This window comes from Pristiophorus japonicus, chromosome 18, assembly GCF_044704955.1.
Source record: "Pristiophorus japonicus isolate sPriJap1 chromosome 18, sPriJap1.hap1, whole genome shotgun sequence".
In the NCBI taxonomy this organism is placed as follows: domain Eukaryota; kingdom Metazoa; phylum Chordata; class Chondrichthyes; family Pristiophoridae; genus Pristiophorus; species Pristiophorus japonicus.
Window position 1 is genome coordinate 20,243,867 of NC_091994.1, and position 19,919 is coordinate 20,263,785.

The window sequence follows — 19,919 nt, forward strand, 5'->3', positions numbered from 1 at the left end:
TCCTGCAGCTTTTCTCCATCTTGCTCTCTTTCTCTCCTGAAGGTGGGACACAAACTTGGGGTAGTTCCTTGGGCGTCAGTCCCCTTCATGAACTTTACATAAGTGACAATCTTTCCGGTGTTAGTTAACACTGGGCTGGCAAGTAATTCAAGCATGCAGGTGATGGTGGTAGCAGGGGGAACATCACAGCTGCATTCAATCCTGTCCTTACCAGACATCCACACATGCGTACATTTCATAAGGGGTCATTAGACTGTAATCAGCAATGGATCCCTATCTGATTTTTCACCTTCCTAGCCCAAGGTTGCAGAATCAAAATGTAGTGCCCAAGCTTTTAGATCAGCTTAGTATAGATCAGAGATCAATCCATGACCATCCCTAAAACATGTGGCGCAATTTCTTATCTCGCAGTGCATTTAGCAATTGAGTCCAAGGGAGCAAGAGAAAACATACTATGGAAATCATCCAAAGATTTAAACACTGTATATTAATGGAATAGTTCACATTATAAATTCATGCAAAACTCTCCCAAGTTTGACATCTTGATAGTTATCTTGCTGAATCAACACAATGTGAAGTCACCATACAAAATCTGTTTACCTGCCCTGTTGCATTTCAGACAGAAAATTCAGCTGACAATTTGAAATCATTGTGGAATTTACAGCAGATAACTTGAGACTTAGCGCAAACAACATTTCCTGAGCAGGTTACGATGTTCAGCTCACATTTGCCAAAACTAATTTGACATAATAAAGCTGAGTATATAAGGTGATCACAGAATCATGAGTTCTATATCTTCCCAGTGGCATCATGCTTTGCCCTTAAATCCAACTATTTAGAAGCCAAAGTACAGTAGCAGTAATATAAAAGTCTTCTAGATTGCAAACCTAGCATTTTTTGTGAAAATGCCACCAAGTCCATATCTTTTTCCTGAAATATATTAGTTAAAAAAAAGCAGAACCCAGACTTTCCTGATGGCTTAAAGTTTATTCATTGACAGATCAGTTACGAGAGGTTTAATTCTTCGTCAGTGCAATTATTTGATCGCAGTTGGAGGGGCGGTAGAGACACACCAATTCATCTCTGCATTGACAGAGGATAGGATACAGCTTGGCTGTGAAGGCCCCCCCGCCCCCCTCACCCCACCCTGTCCCCCAAGTCTTGTAGCCTTCTGACACTCACCATCCAGCCTCATTCAAGAGTAATGATCACTTGGATGAAGTACCTTGGAAGGGTGACTAACACCTATGGAACAATACCTCTGCAAGGAAACAACACCTTGGTGATGGGAGTTTAACAATATTTTTTCAGAGAATAAAATAAACCCAAACAGACTGGTTGTTATGTTTATTTGCATAAACTCAACTCAATTAACTGTACAAAGTGTTGTCTTCTTCCCAAATGAAGGTCGAACAATCAGCTTCATGACATACAGCTCGTCCTGTCAACATAAAGGGACCTGTAAGAAGAAATATTTTTAAAACTTGTAGGTGGCAAGAACAAATGCAAACCTTGCACAGAGCATTGAGACCGATCAATGCCATACCTGGATATAAGCAGTGTATCCATACTTGTTTTTTGGGGGTTGAATGTTTGTACTCATCAAGTTGTGGGCTATCAGTGCTGTGAATGTAACAATTTTCCACTTAAGCTCTTTGTGACTAGATCAAGCACTCCCAGGTTAGGAAGGCAAATGCAGACAATGTGATATAAATTCCCTGGGCAAAGTATTTTAAATCTATATTAGAATGCCAGTTGGTACGGAACTTTTTTATTTTCATCAATGCTAGGATTGACATCCAGTACTGGAAAAGACGCTAATACCCACTCACAGGAATGGCTGGAGAGTGATTTGCCAGAGGTCAACCGATGACTTTTTCCTATTAGGAGACCCCTGATGTTAGCACTGTCTAACTAAAAATGACAACCATTTTGTCCCCAGATAAAGACCAAACACTTCCTAAAATGGTAGTATTTCCAGGGGACAGGATCTCTCCTGTCTCTCCTTCCTGGGCACTGTTTTTTTCTATTAAAAATAATTATGGATTTTGCCCATTAAGAAACAACTGGATCAACAAATGTCAGCACATTTGAAAATATTAAAATTAATATCCTTTGGGACTCGACATTTAGCGTTACTAACTAAATTTTACTTGCCCTAGGCTTTTCCATGTGTTTATTTTTTCTCAATCCATAAACATTTAATATTTGAAACTATACTGTTGATATAAAATAGTTTTTAACCATTATGTAATATAAAGATGGTTAGCTATTTCCTGTATGTTGATTCTATAGAACTGGAAAGCACCTAGAGTTCTGAAGATGACGGCACAGATAAATGACCAGCATCCCATCGCAAATATACATTCCTACACCTGACCTGGTTAATTATCAGGAGTGACACAACACTTATTTCAGTTTGCAATGTAACCTATTTTGATGCATGTCACTCTGAAAAGGAAACACAGTTCCGCATGTTTAAATGGGTTCCGTCAGTCTTGCTGATAAGTGTTACTTCTAACTGTGAGTCTGACAGCCGTGATATACACATACAAATTACACTGCCAATAAGTCAGAGATTAAAGCCAATGTAATTTATTTGATGAAACGGTAATCAAATAAATTACACAATATCATAATCAGGTAATTAAGCAGCTTATTCGGTAGAAAATACAGTGCACTCAGATAAAATGGCCTCAATTTTTCCTATTGAAAGTTTAGTCTGGTGTAAAAGGCATTGGTGAAAGAGACCTAATTTCCCCCATATACCAAGCGCAAGACAAGGAAGAAAAACAATGTTGCAGGGCTATTCTTGTACAATCCGTAGCACCTTACAGCCAATGCAGTACTTTTTGAAGTGTAGTCACTGTTGTAATGTGGGAAACGCGGCAGCCAACTCGCGCATAGCAAACACCCACAAACAGCAATGTGATGATGACCAGATAATCTGTTTTTGTTATGTTGATTGAGGGATAAGTAGTGACCAGGATACAGGGAATAACTCCCCTGCTCTTCTTAGAAATAATGCCATGGGATCTTTTACGTCCACTTGAGAGCAGACTCAAAACGGGGCTTCAGTTTAATGTCTCATCCAAGAGTAGGCCACTCAGTAGGTCTTTTAGCCACAGTTGTTACCTAATGAGTTGGGGGAGGGAGAGGAATTTTATACTCGGAAAACAAGCTGCCAAAACAAGAACCTGGAAGCAATTTAGAGTTCAGTCCACAATTCGAGAACTAATCTTGTGCTTTATGACACCATCTTAAAACCATGAATGAATATCTACTATTCCCCATAACACAGACAAAATATTGCTAATCCTCATAGAAACTTACAAAACAATGAGGCACCGAGAACTCAAACCTGACGCATGCATTGTACCTGTACAATCTGCTCTGTTTAATTAGAATACTTTCCCACAACAAAGATTGCAGCAAAATACGGGAGCTTGGCAGATTATCCAAATAGAAAAGAGCGCACAAGCGGCAATGCTTTTTTCTTGAAGTCATTAGCCAGAAAAAGCAGATATACTCCGTAAACTGGAATGACTGAAAAACTGTAGAAAGCAGCGAGGGAACTAAATACAATCTTCCAGGTTTTAAGGTGAACTGCAAAAGTATCAATATTCCATTAAGCACAAAAAAGGCCATTCTAAATTTGTAATCCATCCTTGGATGAAAGTGTTCTACTAATGTCAGCCGCTCAGATGGTGTTAAATCCCATAGCACTGCTCAAAAAGCAGAGTTTTCTGGTCACTGTTCCTCCCTCAATTCCCTACATTACAGCAGTGACTACACTTCAAAAAGTACTTTATTGGCTGTAAAGCGCTTTGGGATGTCCTGATGTCATGAAAAGCGCTATTAAATCCAAGTCAGTCTTTCTTTCAATAAAACCTACTTTTTTGACCCAGCTTTTAGTCATCTGCCCCAAGAGCTCATGTGTCTCGGTGTCAAATTTTGATTTATATTGCTCCTGTGACGCTCCCTGGGACATTTGACTACATTAAAAGGCACTATATAAATGCAAGTTCTGGTTGCTGTTCAATCAAGAACAGATCAACTGGCTCTTCACCACATTGCAGTTTGAGAGATGTTGGTGGGCACAGGACAGCTGCTGTGTCTGCCTTCACTGTAAATCATTGTTGGAGCAGCAGTGAGACCTTTCAGACATGATAATGTGCAGAGTAAACACACATCTTCCTGTAAGTTCCTTAACCAAACAGTTTGAGAGAAATCCCAAAAAGTAGCAATATTTCTGATCTGCATGCTCAGCAAATGTAAAGGAAATTTATTTTGCAGGTTTAAAAAAAAATTGTTATTGCCATTTTTAAAAGTACAAAAATCAGGAGGCTGTGCTCAATCAGATCAAGACTCAACCTCTTCCAGGGTTGCATTTTTGTTGGCTCTATAAATTAAACATATCTGCAAGTGCTGTTCTTTGGAGCTCTTTACAAATTTATACAAAAACAATTAACTTTTCCCAATCTGAGAAATGTTATCTATAAACCAAAAGTTGAGTTTTTTTTTTAAACCAATCCCACATTAATTACACAACACAATTCCAAAATAAATGTTTGCATTCCTAGGATTACTGGAAATTTTTCTTAATCTTCAATTCCTCCCACCACTTTGTCCCCAGGTTCACAAACCTCAATGCCTCTTTCTTGGAAAAATGAATTAGCATCAACAATTATAATTTCCCAAAAATGTCCTTGCTATAAAGATTGATCATTTAGATCAGCTACACACGCCCGCACCATAAGTAAAAATAAAGCTCTTCTATTACCACTTCAGAAGTGGCATTTAGTAATGTCAACGCAACAATACCATTACTGCAATTTTTCCCTTTTAATACTTTTTTTTGGGCTTGCTTTTGTTCACTTAATCTACCTCTTTTCTTCTACCCTTATGAATTAAGGGACAGCCAGTTTCATACTAGTGGTAGCGCAGCTCACCAAAGCATTAAACAATAAGACTCTATAATTACTTTGGGCGAGAGAAGTTTTCAATATTTTTTTTAAAGTTTCTTCTTTCTCTACCCACTCCCACAAATTTAACATGTTTGTGAAGAAAGCCCAGTTCAATGAAATTGCTCAGCCTCGCCCCCTCCCCCTTCCAAATTTCCCAATGTTCTGGTAACTAGAAATGGTTTCCCTGTTGCCCCACCCCACACAAGCCTCAAGTTAATTGCATGTACCCCAACCAAGCATAATTTTCCAATGTGTGAGAATGACTGAGTGCCTTCAGGCTATCCATCAGATGTCGTCACCACAATGGAGCCCAAATCTATTTCCATCGGTATCCTCAATGTTACGGTTAAGAGAAGAAAGCCTGGCTGATATTCATCCCACCCCTTAGTCCAACACTGCTGAGGGAGGCCAACTGTAGAATGCAATGCGACCCAGTTGGGATCTGTTAATTCCGCAGACCAAAGATCAAACTTGGATAGAAATGGGTTTTGATGATAGACACTCGGGGGGAAAAACAACATTTCCAAGTGTAGCTTTTGCACGGGTGCAAGGAAAATGAAATATAATCAGCTACAGATAATATATCCTCCAGAATGGAGAAACTAGGGGCCCAAGTTTCCACAGGATAAAAAACGGGCGCCCCTCCGAGCTGGGCGCCCGTTTATCGCGCCTAAAACGGCGCCAGAAAAAAAACGCGCTATTCTCGAGCGCTTTGCAGCTACTTGTCTGTTTGGCGTGGCGCCCAGGGGGGCGGAGCCTACACTTGCGCCGATTTTGTAAGTGGGAGGGTACTATTTAAATTAGTTTTTCTTCCTGCCGGCAACGCTGCGCGTGCGCGTTGGAGCGTTCGCGCATGCTCAGCGTGAAAAAAAACATTGGCACTCGGCCATTTTTGTAGTTCTTTGTAGCTGTTTAATTTTTGAACATTGTTAAATAAAATCACATTGCCATCAGCACTGTCTCGTTCCCCTCCCTCCCCTCCACAACAACCCGCTGTCTCCTTCCCCTCCCTCCCCTCCGCGGCAACAAACCGCTGTCTCCTTCCCCTCCCTCCCCTCCGCGGCAACAAACGGCTGTCTCCTTCCCCTCCACAACAACAAACCGCTTTCTCCCCCCCCCCCCCCCCCCCCGCTCAGCGGCACGAACGGCTTTCTCCCCCCCCCCCCCCCCACCCCCGTCCCGCTCAGCGGCAACGAACGGCTGCAGAATTCTCCCTGGCTGAAGCACTTTCACACAGGTAGGAAGATGGTTTATTTAATCTTTTCTTTGCTTATAAATGTTTATTCAGGTTGGATTTATTTGTATAATATTTGTAGAAGTATAAATAAGGATTTATTGTCGAATTTAATGAGTTCCCTCCCCCTCCCCCACCTCGTTCTGGACGCCTAATTTGCAACCTGCGCCTGATTTTTTAATGTGTAGAACAAGTTTTTTCAGTTCTACAAAAATCTTCACTTGCTCCATTCTACTTTAGTTTGGAGTACGTTTTCACTGTGGAAACTTTCAAATCAGGCGCCAGTGGCCGGACACGCCCCCTTTTGAAGAAAAAATTCTGTTCCAAAGTAGAACTGTTCTACCTGACTAGAACTGCAGAAAAAAAAGTGGAGAATTGCGATTTCTAAGATAGTCCGTTCTCCACCAGTTGCTCCTAAAAATCAGGCGCAAATCATGTGGAAACTTGGGCCCTAGGATACCACAGAGACACTACACTATAAAGTACACAATTTACAAAGTGTGTCATCTAGTGGCAAAACATTAGCAGTGCAACTACATCGAAACCAAGCAGTAGCTAAAACCTGCAAATGTACACTAAAATTAATTGTAAGTGCCCCTAAGGCTTAACTGGTGAAAATCAGTGTGTCAGCTTTGAAGGTGAGGAATGTTCAGGTGCAATCACTGGACGATGAAAAGTTAGTTGATTTTGGCCAGAGTCGCTGTAAGGGTTCGAGGAAGCACCCAAGTTGTCCACTTTAGGGGCCCAAATTTGGCCAGTACAGATTTCTGGCATACTCACCAGAGATGCACCACTTTTGTAGAACTCCAAGGGCGCCAAAAATCTTCGGGCAGAGTATGGCCGCTCCCCAGCCTCTCCTCCATGGTGGCGTAGCGTGGCAACTGGATTCGGGGGCAGAGCCAGGTCCCGGCACCAAAAACAGTGCCGGGACCTCTGCACATGCGTGCTACAGTGTGCACACATGCGCAGTAGCTCCTCGCCCCCAGAATCTGAGAGTGTGTGATGCAGACTGTGTGGGAGGAGCCGACGCGCGCCATCCCTATCCCGGGCAGAATGGCTGGCCACTGCCTTCCCGCGCTGAGGGCTACAAGAGATAGGTTGGTGGGTGGGTGGGTAGTGTTTTTTTTCTGTGGGGTGGGGGGGGTGGAAAGAGAGAGAAGAGTTTTGATCCGGCCGGTCGGTTCCCGCACCAGCTAGGGCGGGCCCGCTGTGGATCTCTTTCCTTCCCCCCCCCACCCATTAAGATGCCGCGTTCACCACCCCCAGCGTTGAGCCTTCTCCCTTCCTCCTCCTCCCCCTCCCCCCGCCACATTCTCCCGCACTTATCCCAGGCCAAAGGGACTTGCGCACGGCCAGCCGCTGCTGAGTTTAGTTGCAGGTAGGATTTACTTCAGTTCTTTATTTGTTAATTTAATTATTTACTTCAGTTCGTTATTTTTTATTTAATGCTTATTACGTTTTGTGCTTGGTGGTGCTTTAAATGTAGTTACTTGTGCCGATTCCTTAACTCTAGGTAAGGTTTTTCTGTGCGGACAGAAGTGGCAACATACGCTGGCCTAAGTTAGTTTGGAGCAACTATTTGCTGGCCAAACTCATTTAAATGGCCAAAACAGGCACAAGTGGCTGGGAACACCCCCTTTTGAAGAAAAAAACCTAAAAAAAAACCTAACTAACTTGCTTACACTGGCGCAAATTAAATGGCCAGAATTGCAACTAAAAAGATACTCCAGAAAAATCAAGTTGCTCAAAAAAAAAAACCAGAGCAACTCTTGGGGAAATTTGGGCCCTAGATCACTGTCCAGAGACCACACCCCACACCCCGTTACAAATGATATCGCTCCACCTAATTTCATCTCAAACATATCACACTTCGAACTTGTGGAAACCTATATGCACTCTGATGTTGTGCAGCTATCCACAACTTGTCCATCTGAATTAGTTTCAAAAATCACATCTTTACTGAAAAGATAGACGAGAATTTGGATGACTGAACAGAATGCTAAGCTTGTGTTCAAAGGAACACGCAATTCCTTACAGACAGTGGAAATGGCTCAAAAGCTTTAAGGCAGATAACCAGATGGAATATCCCATCCCAAGGGTCATAAAAAGCTAATCTCCTAAATATAAACACACTACATTCCCATTTGATTGTTTAAAAAAGGACTAAAATGAAAAAACATTGTAGCAAACCCTTTTTGTGGTGCCAAAACTTTACACCACATCTCAAAGGAGTCCACTGGATAGTATTCAGCAGAAGAGTGATCAAAGCCAGGCAAGTAGCAATTGGGGCCAATAATAACGGTCTGAACCTGGCATATGAATATCAAAACCTTGTTAGAATCACACTCCTTATGATAGTAAGGGGAGAACAGTGCAGCGCCTCTGTAGCACAATGATGCATTTCAATATGATTTGAGTCAGTGTTTGGCAATTTATAAAGTGGAGCTCTGGAAATTAAAAATATACTAATATAAATGATGCAGTGTAATACGCCTCAAAGTGCAAAAGCTTAAGTAAGATGATGTAAAATTCTCTGTTATGGGAACTAATCAACTAATACTGAACCAAAAAAGTCTTGCTTCAATAAAGGCCTGACCCCAAAGGTTGACTATTTATTAGGGTTTTCCCTGGTGGACCACTATCTTGCACAATTGTGAAACATGAGAGTTGATATTTTTTTTAATAAAAAGTATCCAGCAGACTAATTCTTGATGTCTATATGCTTAGAAATGAAGATAAGAGCTCACTTCTATTGGCACATCTCACCGTTTAATTACTGCAACGTATCCTCCAGGTGTGCAGTAATTCCATTTTTTTTTTTAAAAACAGTACAAACTAAATCAAGCATCGGTCCAGCAGGTCAGAACAAAACTACCAGGGCTTTGCTCAATTTAAATAAGCTCTTACCCAATAATCAAGCTACTCCAGTGCTTTTATGATTGCTTCATTAGCTTCTATACTAATTAAGGCCTCTGCCCGTTCTACCTCATTAGAGGTAGATGATAGTTCAGCGGTGGCCTTGTCCAGGTTAGCCTTTGCAGCCTGCAACAAAAGTTCAAAGCATTCATTAATAACAGAATACCAATTGCACTGAAAACATTGTCTGCAGTAAAGCATCTTCTACACCTTTTTACGAAAATAGGGGTATGACTGCATTTAATTTTTTACCTCTAACAGAATAATTAAAATTGCTGTGAATTCAAGCAGATTTTACACAATACGTGCTATATTAATTACTCTAATCTTAAAATCTGCTCTACAATTAATTTAGTTGGGCCATCCAAAAGGAAGGCATTGAATTAAATTTTTTACACAGCATTACAAGTACCAATTTAAACAATAGAAAGGAAAATAGTCAAGCAATTTTCATTAATTTTTCCTAGTGAAAAATCTGACCATAAAAGGAATTATGACATGTTTCACAAACAGCTGTGCTTTTATGCAGGAATCCTTATTTAATCCAATTTGAAAATACCATTGCCAGTTTATACTATTTCTATACACAACTACAGCTTCCCACACCCCTCCCCCCCCAAAGTTTGATACAAGGTCAAAATGTACTTTGATGTTCCAGAAGTTTAACAGAGGCCCTATTTATTAGTGATAGTAACAGAAGATTGATGCCATTTCTTCAATATAGAATTGCTTTACTAGACTTCAAACAATTTTACATATTTAACTATAAAATCTGTAACTAATTTCAGAATATAATGTGATCCATAACTGGACCTCAAGTTAGGCCCAGCTCAAAGCAGACCCAGTCTAAGCCAGAGGCAGCACAGTATATTTTTTTTCCTAATTGAGAAACTGAGATGAAGGGGCAAGGTTTAAAGTGCAGGGCACGAGTGAGTTTGAAATTAATCACAAAGAGTCTGGATCCAGTCAGATCTGCTCTGTTTGCCATATAAGAAACTTCTCAAATTAAAAAAAGTGTAGTGTTTGCAACTTTTGACATCTACACAGAAAGTAAAACATCCATGAAATTGCAGAGAAACAAATCAAGTAGTTCATACACACAAAAAAAGACTTGTACCAGGTCACTTTTCCAAGCAGCGCCTCAAATCACTTCACATGAATTATTGTAAGTGCAGTCAGTAATGTCGGCACTGGTCAGTAACTCCCATTACACGTTACCAAAATTCTCGTGGAACAGAAAAGAGAGTAGGGATAAATGATTCATTCTCGAGTTAGCAATCAGTAACCAGTGGGGTGCCACAGGGATCAGTGCTGGGACCCCAACTATTTACAATCTATATTAACGACTTGGAGGAAGGGACAGAGTGTAACGTAGCCAAGTTTGCCGACGATACAAAGATGGAAAAGCAATATGTGAGGAGAACACAAAAAATCTGCAAAAGGACATAGACAGGCTAAGTGAGTGGGCAAAAATTTGGCAGATGGAGTATAATGTTGGAAAGTGTAAGGTCATGCACTTTAGCAGAAAAAAATCAAAGAGCAAGTTATTATTTAAATGGAGAAAGATTGCAAAGTGCCGCAGTATAGCGGGACCTGGGGGTACTTGTGCATGAAACACAAAAGGTTAGTATGCAGGTACAGCAAGTGATCAGGAAAGCCAAAGGAATCGAATTATAAAAGCAGGGAAGTCTTGCTACAGCTGTACAGGGTATTGGTGAGGCCACACCTGGAATACTACGTGCAGTTTTGGTTTCCATATTTATGAAAGGATATACTTGCTTTGGAGGCAGTTCAGAGAAGGTTCACAAGGTTGATTCCAGAGATGAGGGGGTTGACTTATGAGGAAAGGTTGAGTAGGTTGGGCCTCTACTCATTGGAGTTCAGAAGAATGAGAGGTTATCTTATCGAAATGAATAAGATTATGAGGGGGCTTGACAAGGTGGATGCAGAGAGAATGTTTCCACTGATGGGGAAGACTAGAACTAGAAGGCATAATCTTAGAATAAGGGGCCACACATTTAAAACTGAGATGAGGAGAAATTTCTGAGGGTTGTGGATCTGTGGAATTCGCTGCTTCAGAGAGTTGTGGAAGCTGGGACATTGAATAAATTTAAGACAGAAATAGACAGAGTTACTTAAACGATAAGAGAATAAGGGGTTATGTAGAGCGGGCGGGGAAGCAGACCCGAGTCCATGGTCGGGTCCAGCCAAGATCGTATTAAATGGCGGAGCAGGCTCCAGGGGCCGTATGGCCTACTCCTGCTTCTTATGTTCTTATGAATCCTGAATCACACAATAAAGATTCAAGATTCAAGCAGTGCAATGTAGCACAATCTTGATATCCGACTGGATCAGGCAATATTTTCAATCAGAATTGGCCAACACTTCTATAAATTTGTACTTACAGCGATATCCAAGTCATCCATAGCTGCTGCCTCTTCAGCCAAGAGCTGAACTGAAGAGTCTGCATTCACTGTCACAGAACCACTGCTCACTGAAAAGAAAGAAACAACATTTCAATACAGTGCAAAAGCACTAATCTTGGATTTTGATTGATCATATTAATTTCTGGTATCTTTCACCTATTTTTCCTCCTGCAGCTCTGGCCATTAGCACATTGCCAACACTTTGTTCAGCCTAGAATGGCATATATTCTTAAAACACATCAGGCATTTATTATTCTTAGAACGACACTTTACACTGCCACTGAGTGATCACTGGCTTTAACAACCTCACCACAAACTAATACCATAAAGACATGCTCAACCACATCATGTGGCCCAAGTTTCCACAAGAAAAAAAACGGGCGCCCCTCCGAGCTGGGCGCCCGTTTTTCGCGCCTACAAAAATCCTTGGTGTTCTCCACCTACTTACAGGTCCTCTGGCCGTAGGTGCAGCCAGCACGAGCTGTGGGGGGGGGGGGGGGGGGGAGCCAGGTCCCTGCGCTGAAAACAGTGCCGGGACCTCTGCACATGCGCTACAGTCGGCACGCAAGTGCAGTAGCTCCAGGCGCCGAACTGTGTGGGAGGGGCCCGAAGCACGCAGCCCCTAGTCCTGGCGCAATGGCCTCACTGGGGCTGCGTGAATGAGGCTCCTCCCACGGCCAGCTCCTGCTCCCTCCCACGGCCAGACCCGACACTCGCTCCCCGCCGCCGACCAGACCCGACACCCGCGCCTCCCCGCCGACCAGACCCGACCCGACACCCCCCCCCCCCGCCGACCAGACACCCGCTCCCCCCCCCGCCGACCAGACACCCGCTCCCCCCCCCCGCCGACCAGACACCCGCTCTCTCCCCCCCCCCCCCCCCCACCACCGACCAGACACCCGCTCTCTTCTCTCCCCCCCGCCGACCAGACACCCGCTTCCCCCCCCACTCTCGCCGACCCGACCCGACACCCGCTCCCCCCCCCCCCGGACTGACCCGACCCGCGGTCCTGTTCCCCGACCCTCTCCCTCCCTCTCCCTCCCTCCCCCTCCCAGCGGCACGAACGGCTGCAGAATTCTCCCTGGCTGAAGCACTTTTACACAGGTAGGAAGATGGTTTATTTAATCTTTTCTTGGCTTATAAATGTTTATTCAGGTTGGATTTATTTGTATAATATTTGTAGAAGTATAAATAAGGATTTATTGTCGAATGAGTTCCCTTCCCTCCCCCACCTCGTTCTGGACGCCTAATTTGTAACCTGCGCCTGATTTTTTTAATGTGTAGAACAGGTTTTTTCAGTTCTACAAAAATCTTCACTTGCTCCATTCTACTTTAGTTTGGAGTACGTTTTCACTGTGGAAACTTTCAAATCAGGCGTCAGTGGCCGGACACGCCCCCTTTTGAAGAAAAAATTCTGTTCTAAACTAGAACTGTTTTACCTGACTAGAACTGCAGAAAAAAAAATGTGGAGAATTGAGATTTCTAAAATAGTCCGTTCTCCACCAGTTGCTCCTAAAAATCAGGCGCGAATCATGTGGAAACTTGGGCCCCATGTGCCTCAATATAACCAGAATGATAAATGCCCCTGAAAACAATAAAACTAAAAAAAACTAACAGTAAATTTAACATTACTGGGTATTAGAAATCACTAACACTGACCGCAACCAATATTGCTCACAAGACCCTTTATTTATTTTTTCTGTGAGCCATGATGTGTACCCTCAACTTTTCAAAAATAACCTATGGACTACAGGATTTAACATCCAGAAAAGTGGGCTTATTTATATCATTTTTTGCATAAATTTGGCCACTGGCAATTAACCTAATTTACAGGCAAGGCTCTGTGTAGCCAAGATAATCACGAGCACATGGGAAGTTATTAAAAACAGGGTAAAAATCATAAATTGTCAAATCACTATTTGAAAAGAGTAGCCCAGGAGACTAGGCAAATCAAGAATATATAATACACTGACCAAAGGCCCATATTTATGCACTGAACTATACAACTCAAGTGGAAGTGGGGCTACCTGCAATTAACCAGGAAATAGCATAAGTGAGTTGAAGTTCAATTAACAGATTCAAAATTACAAGTCAAGCTGTATTTTACAATTAAATATTTGATTTTACTGATGAGAAGTAACAGCACTACTGACTGCCATTTGTATTCCACCATTTCCTGCAACTATTAGGAATAAACCAGCAAGCTATAAAATGCATGTATGCTGAGCAGGGACAAGATTTAATCTTTTTAACATTTAACATCCCTCAGACAGCCAAATGTTCCAGCACATCGTTTTGGAAATGAAGGCTGGCCACTTTTTAATCGTTCACGGAATGTGGGCATCACTGGCAAGGCCAGCATTTATTGCCCATCCCTAATTGCCCTTGAGAAAGTGGTGGTAAGCTGCCTTCTGGAACCGCTGCAGTCTGTGGGTGATGGTACTCCCATAGTGCTGTTAGGAAGGGAGTTCCAGGATTTTGACAGTGACGATGAAGGAACGGCGATATGCTTCCAAATCAGGATGGAGTGCAACTTGCAGGGGGAACGTGGAGGTGGTGATGTTCCCATGTGCTTGCTGCTCTTGTCCTTCGAGGTGGTAGAGATTGTGTGTTTAGAAACATAGAAAATAGGTGCAGGAGTAGGCCATTCGGCCCTTCGAGCCTGCACCACCATTCAGTAAGATCATGGCTGATCATTCCCTCAGTACACCTTGCCTGCTTTTTCTCCATACCACTTGATACCCTTAGCCATAAGAGCCATATCTAACTCCCTCTTGAATATATCCAATGAACTGGCATCAACAATTCCACAGGTTAACAATTCTGAGTGAAGAAGTTTCTCCTCATCTCAGTCCTAAATGGCCTACCCCTTATCCTAAGACTGTGTCCCCTGGTTCTGGGCTTCCCCAACATCGGGAACAGTCAACCCGCATCTAACCTGTCCCGTCCCGTCAGAATCTTATATGTTTCTGAGAGATCCCCTCGCATCCTTCTAAACTCCAATGTATAAAGGCCCAGTTGATCCAGTCTCTCCTCATATGTCAGTCCAGCCATCCCAGGAATCAGTCTGGTGAATCTTCGCTGCACTCCTTCAATAACAAGAATGTCCTTCCTCAGATTAGGAGACCAAAACTGAACACAATATTCCAGGTGAGGCCTCACCAAGGCCTTGTACAACTGCAGTAAGACCTCCCTGCTCCTATACTCAAATCCCCTAGCTATGAAGGCCAACATACCATTTGCCTTCTTCACCGCCTGCTGTACCTGTATGCCAACTTTCAATGACACCCAAGTCTCGTTGCACCTCCCCTTTTCCTAATCTGCCGCCATTCAGATAATATTCTGTCTTCGCGTTTTTGCCCCCAAAATGGATAACCTCACATTTATCCACATTATACTGCATCTACCATGCATTTGCACACTCACCTAACCTGTCCAAGTCACCCTGCAGCCTCTTAACGTCCCCCTCACAGCTCACACTACCACCCAGTTTAGTGTCATCTGCAAACTTGGAGATATTACACTCAACTCCTTCATCTAAATCATTGATGCATATTGTAAAGAGCTGGGGTCCCAGCACTGAGCCCTGCGGCACTCCACTGGTCACTGCCTGCCATTCTGAAAAGGACCCGTTTATCCCAACCCTCTGCTTCTTGCCTGCCAACCAGTTCTCTATCCACGTCAGTATATTACCCCCAATACCATGTGCTTTGATTTTGCACACCAATCTCGTGTGGGATCTTGTCAAAAGCCTTTTGAAAGTCCAAATACACCACATCCACTGGTTCTCCCTTGTCCACTCTACTAGTTACATCCTCAAAAAATTCCAGAAGATTTGTCAAGCATGATTTCCCCTTCATAAATCCATGCGGACTTGGACTGATCCTATCACAGCTTTCCAAATGCACTGCTTTTTCATCCTTAATAATGATTCCAACATTTTCCCCACTACTGATGTCCGGCTAACCGGTCTATAATTACCCGCTTTCTCTCCCTCCCTTTTTAAAAGGTGGTGTTACATTAGCTACCCTCCAGTCCATAGGAACTGATCCAGAGTCGATAGACTGTTGGAAAATGATCACCAATGCATCCACTATTTCTATGGCCACTTCCTTAAGTACTCGGGGATGCAAACTATCTTATCGGCCTTCAATCCCATCAATTTCATGAACACAATTTCCCACCTAATAAGGATATCCTTCTGTTCCTCCTCACTGGACCCTCGGTCCACTAGTACTTCCGGAAGGTTATTTGTGTCTTCCTTCGTGAAAACAGAACCAAAGTATTTGTTCAATTGGTCTGCCATTTCTTTGTTCCCATTATAAATTCACCTGAATCCGACTGCAAGAGACCCAAGTTTGTCTTCACTAATCTTTTTCTCTTCACATATCTATAGAAGCTTTTGCAGTCAGTTTTTAAGTTCCCGGCAAGCTTCTTCTCGTACTCTATTTTCCCCCTCTTAATTAAACCTTTTGTCTTCCTCTGCTGAATTCTAAATTTCTCCCAGTCCTCAGGTTTGCTGCTTTTTCTGGCCAATTTGTATGCCTCTTCCTTGGATTTAACACTATCCTTAATTTCCCTTGTTAGCCACGGTTGAGCCACCTTCCCTGTTTTATTTTTAATCCAGGCAGGGATGTACAATTGCTGAAGTTCATCCAAGTGATCTTTTGGAGGTGCTGCTGAAGAAGCTTTGGCACGTTGCTGCAGTGCATCGTGTAGATGGTACACACTGCAGCCATAGTACGCCGGTGGTGGAGGGAGTGAATATTTAAGGTGTTGGATGAGGTGCCAATCAAGCGGGCTGCTTTGTCCTGGATGGTGTAGATCTTCTTGAGTGTTGTTGGAACTGCACTCATCCAGGCAAGTGGAAAGTAGTCCATCATACTCCTGACTTGTGCCTTATAAATGGTGGAAAGGCTTTGGGGAGTCAGGAGGGAATACCCAAGCTCTGACCTGCTCTTGATGCCATAGTATTTATGTGGCTGGTCCAGTTATGTTTTTGGTCAATGGTGACCCCCATGATGTTGATACTATGGGATTCGGTGATGGTAATGCCATTGAATGTTAAGGGGCAGTGGTTAACCTCTCGCTTGTTGGCAACGTTACAAGGACACCCTCAATGCCTCCCTGATAAAGTGCAACATCCCCACTGACACCTGGGAGTCCCTGGCCAAAGACCGCCCTAAGTGGAGGAAATGCATCCGGGAGGGCGCTGAGCACCTCGAGTCTCATCGCCGAGAGCACTCACAAATCAAGTGCAGGTAGCAGAAAGAGCCTGCCCTTCCCTCAACGACTATCTGTCCCACCTGTGACAGAGATTGTGTTTGTCGTATTGGACTGTTCAGCCACCTAAGAACTCATTTTAAGAGTGGAAGCAAATCTTCCGATTCCAAGGGACCGCCTATGATGATGGTTTTGACTGCATGGGGAAAAAATTGCCACATTATTTATTTTATTCACAAACAAATCTCTAATAAAGTCAAATAATGTCAAAATCGAAGGCAACCATAAATACATGAATCTATCTCATACCTACTATGAAAAGATTGAGTTTAATTTAGCAGTTTCTATTTTGTCCACTGCTCTCCAGAAGGCACTGTTACATGCTGGGGTACAAGAGGACGCTAGCCACCATTTGTTGTGTCAGAGTCTAAATAGCACACAGGCATCAAGCTATTTGACCATGCAGAACACTGCAGCAGCATACAATCCTTTCCTAACTACATGTTCACAACTCTGCACTTTCCAGTAGGAGTCATTAAATAGCAATCAGGAGTGGAAGATCTTGCTGATTTTCCTCATACCAAAAGTACTGAAGGCACATTTTAGCATTCTTGGTTCTGAATATGCTGCATCCAAAGTTACTCATTCAGGTGCTCTGGGCGGGTCATTGACAAGTTAGCTTATCTGCAGCGACCACATTCTAGTTGGGACAAAACCACATCAGATATTGACAATCACATGCAACAGCGTCATTTGGTGTTCAGATCTTTGATCAGAAAATACTGTTTTTTGATTCGGTATCTAGTTAATCAAAACTCAGTTTCTAAAAGTTACTCCCACCTCCAAAAATAAACAATAGGAGCCAACAGGCGTTCAGAAGTTAAAATTTTTTTTTAAAAAAGGAGAGGTTAGGTTATTAGAAATTGCTTAAAAAATGGGTCATAGAATCGAGAGAATGGGAAGGGGAATAACATTAAGAGTCAGAATTAAAATAGACAATTTTTCATAGAATATAATCATAGAAACTTACAGCACAGGAGGCCATTCGACCCATCGTGCCAGTGCTGGCTGTTTTTTGTCCACAACCCTGCAAGTTCCTCATCCTCAAGTATCTTTCCAACTCCCTTTTAAAATTATTTATGGAATTCGCTTCCACCACCTTTTCAGGTAGAACGTTCCAGATCCCGACAACTCAGTGAAAACATTAACTTAAGATTTGTTTTGCAGTTTGTAGTTAAATGAGAACGGGACAGCAGTTAAAGAAACAAAAAAGTAAACATGGAAAACAAAGAAGTGAAAATGCTGGTTATTTATTTTCTTTATTGCTATTCTACTTTCCTGCCACTAGATGCCGCCTTCAAGACAATTGGAATATAAAGGGCAAATGTTCTCCTGGTTACTGCAGGCCACAGCAGGTCATCAGATGATGTAGTTACTCAATTAAAAACTGATGGAAGAATTAAAAACACGAGGTTGCACAATTTCAGAAAAATATAACCTATTACAAAAAGAAAACCTGCCTTTCCATGTCCTGCAAATGGATACAGGTGCGATCTCCCAAATCCAGAAACCTCGGGACCGAGGCCGCTCCGGATTTCGGAATATATTTCCGACATCCAGGATCCGGAAATGTCTGGGCTGAGGTTTGGTTATTTCTGGATTTCGGAGACGAAATCTGACGTCCCAAATCCAGAAACCTATTTGGCTCAGCGGTGACATGTGGTAAGAAAAAGAATACCCAGGAAAAACCTGCGTTGCAGCCCTTGGGACAGCGGTAGGTATGAAGACCTGCAAAAAAGGCAAGTTAAATTTTGATGTTGTAATTCTTTTGCAGCGATTCGATAGTTAAGTGTCTTGTGGATATTTTGTGATTTCTTATTTTTTGCGTGTGTGTGTATATCTGTGCGTGGGGGGGGGGGGGGGGGGGGGGGGGGAGTGGGATTATTTACTGTTTTGAAAAAAAGGTCCAGATTTCAGAACATTTTTAACGGATTTCGGACAACCCCTCCACCACGTGCGATGTCTGGATTTCGGAACATACCGGAGTTTGGAGCTCCGGATTTGGGAGGTAGCACCTGAATTACAACTGTAGTATAGATCCTGAAAATAACTCAAAAGCTAAAGGTTTGCAATCATAGAAAAGGGCAGAATTAAAATATCCTCCCACTTTAAAAAAAAAAGAGATGCATTACTATACACTTGGAGCTGTTTGCGACAAGCTGTAAAGAGGAGCCAAATGCTGAAACAGAAGTGCTAAAAATTCGACAACTGTATGCAGAAAGTACGTTTACAAAGGGATATTCTGCACTACAGTAATTATTTGATCCTCCGACACAGAAACTACAGCAGTTATTTTCTTTGGGCCTTCATAATGGAAACTTTATGACAAATGACTTTGAAGCAGAGACTTCAGCATTGGTTAAAAGGGAACCGGATAAGGATTTGAAAAAAGATACAGAGAAATAGTTTGAGCATAGACAGCTCCAGCTGAATAACTAGCATCAGCACAGGTGTGATAAAAAAATTGCTTTGGCATAATTGTTCTTCATTTTTAGTTTCTGAACTTAGCTTTTCTATTTTCGTATCCAAGAATTTTCAAACTAGTTACACATCTGAGATTCCGTTTGGTTCCCAATCATCAAGTGTGCCAGTGTCAGATACAAGCACTTATCCTTTATATTTGGGGGTAGCCTACAAAAGCTTTTCTGCCAATGAATGAGTTACTGCAGCTAGAGTAATCAAACTGCAGGCTGCACATGAGCCTGTACCAATGCTAGCATTAAGACAACTAAATGGTATCAATGCAAAAAGCTGCACAAGGGTTATCGACATTTTTAACACTCAAGTCAATTAAATGGAAATTAGCGACAAAAATCCATTATTCATCATCATAGGCAGTCCCTCGAAATCGAGGAAGACTTGCTTCCACTCTAAAACTGAGTTCTCAGGTGACTGTACAGTCCAATATGGGAATTAGTCTCTGTCACAGGTAGGACAGACAGCCGTTGAAGGAAAGGGAGGGTGGGGAGTCTGGTTTGCCGCACGCTCCTTCCGCTTGTTTTCTGCATACTCTCGGCGACGAGACTCGAGCTGTTCAGCGCCCTCCCGGATGCTCTTCCTTCACTGAGAGCGGTCTTTGGCCAGGGATTCCAA

The 19,919-nt window shown here is 42.6% G+C and overlaps 1 protein-coding gene across 1 annotated transcript in view; it reads right to left on the reverse strand.

Annotated features, from left to right (window-relative positions):
• Window positions 1-1,332: 1,332 nt before the first annotated feature.
• atp5f1d (ATP synthase F1 subunit delta) overlaps window positions 1,333-19,919 on the reverse strand; it is a 29,028-nt gene continuing 10,441 nt past the window's right edge. The window contains exons 3-5 of the mRNA XM_070859722.1: window positions 11,523-11,611; window positions 9,109-9,243; window positions 1,333-1,459 (exon numbers count right to left, since the gene is read on the reverse strand). Coding sequence (XP_070715823.1) covers window positions 9,121-9,243; window positions 11,523-11,611 — 212 coding nt within the window. The 3' untranslated portion in view covers window positions 1,333-1,459; window positions 9,109-9,120. The remainder of the gene's footprint in view (window positions 1,460-9,108; window positions 9,244-11,522; window positions 11,612-19,919) is intronic.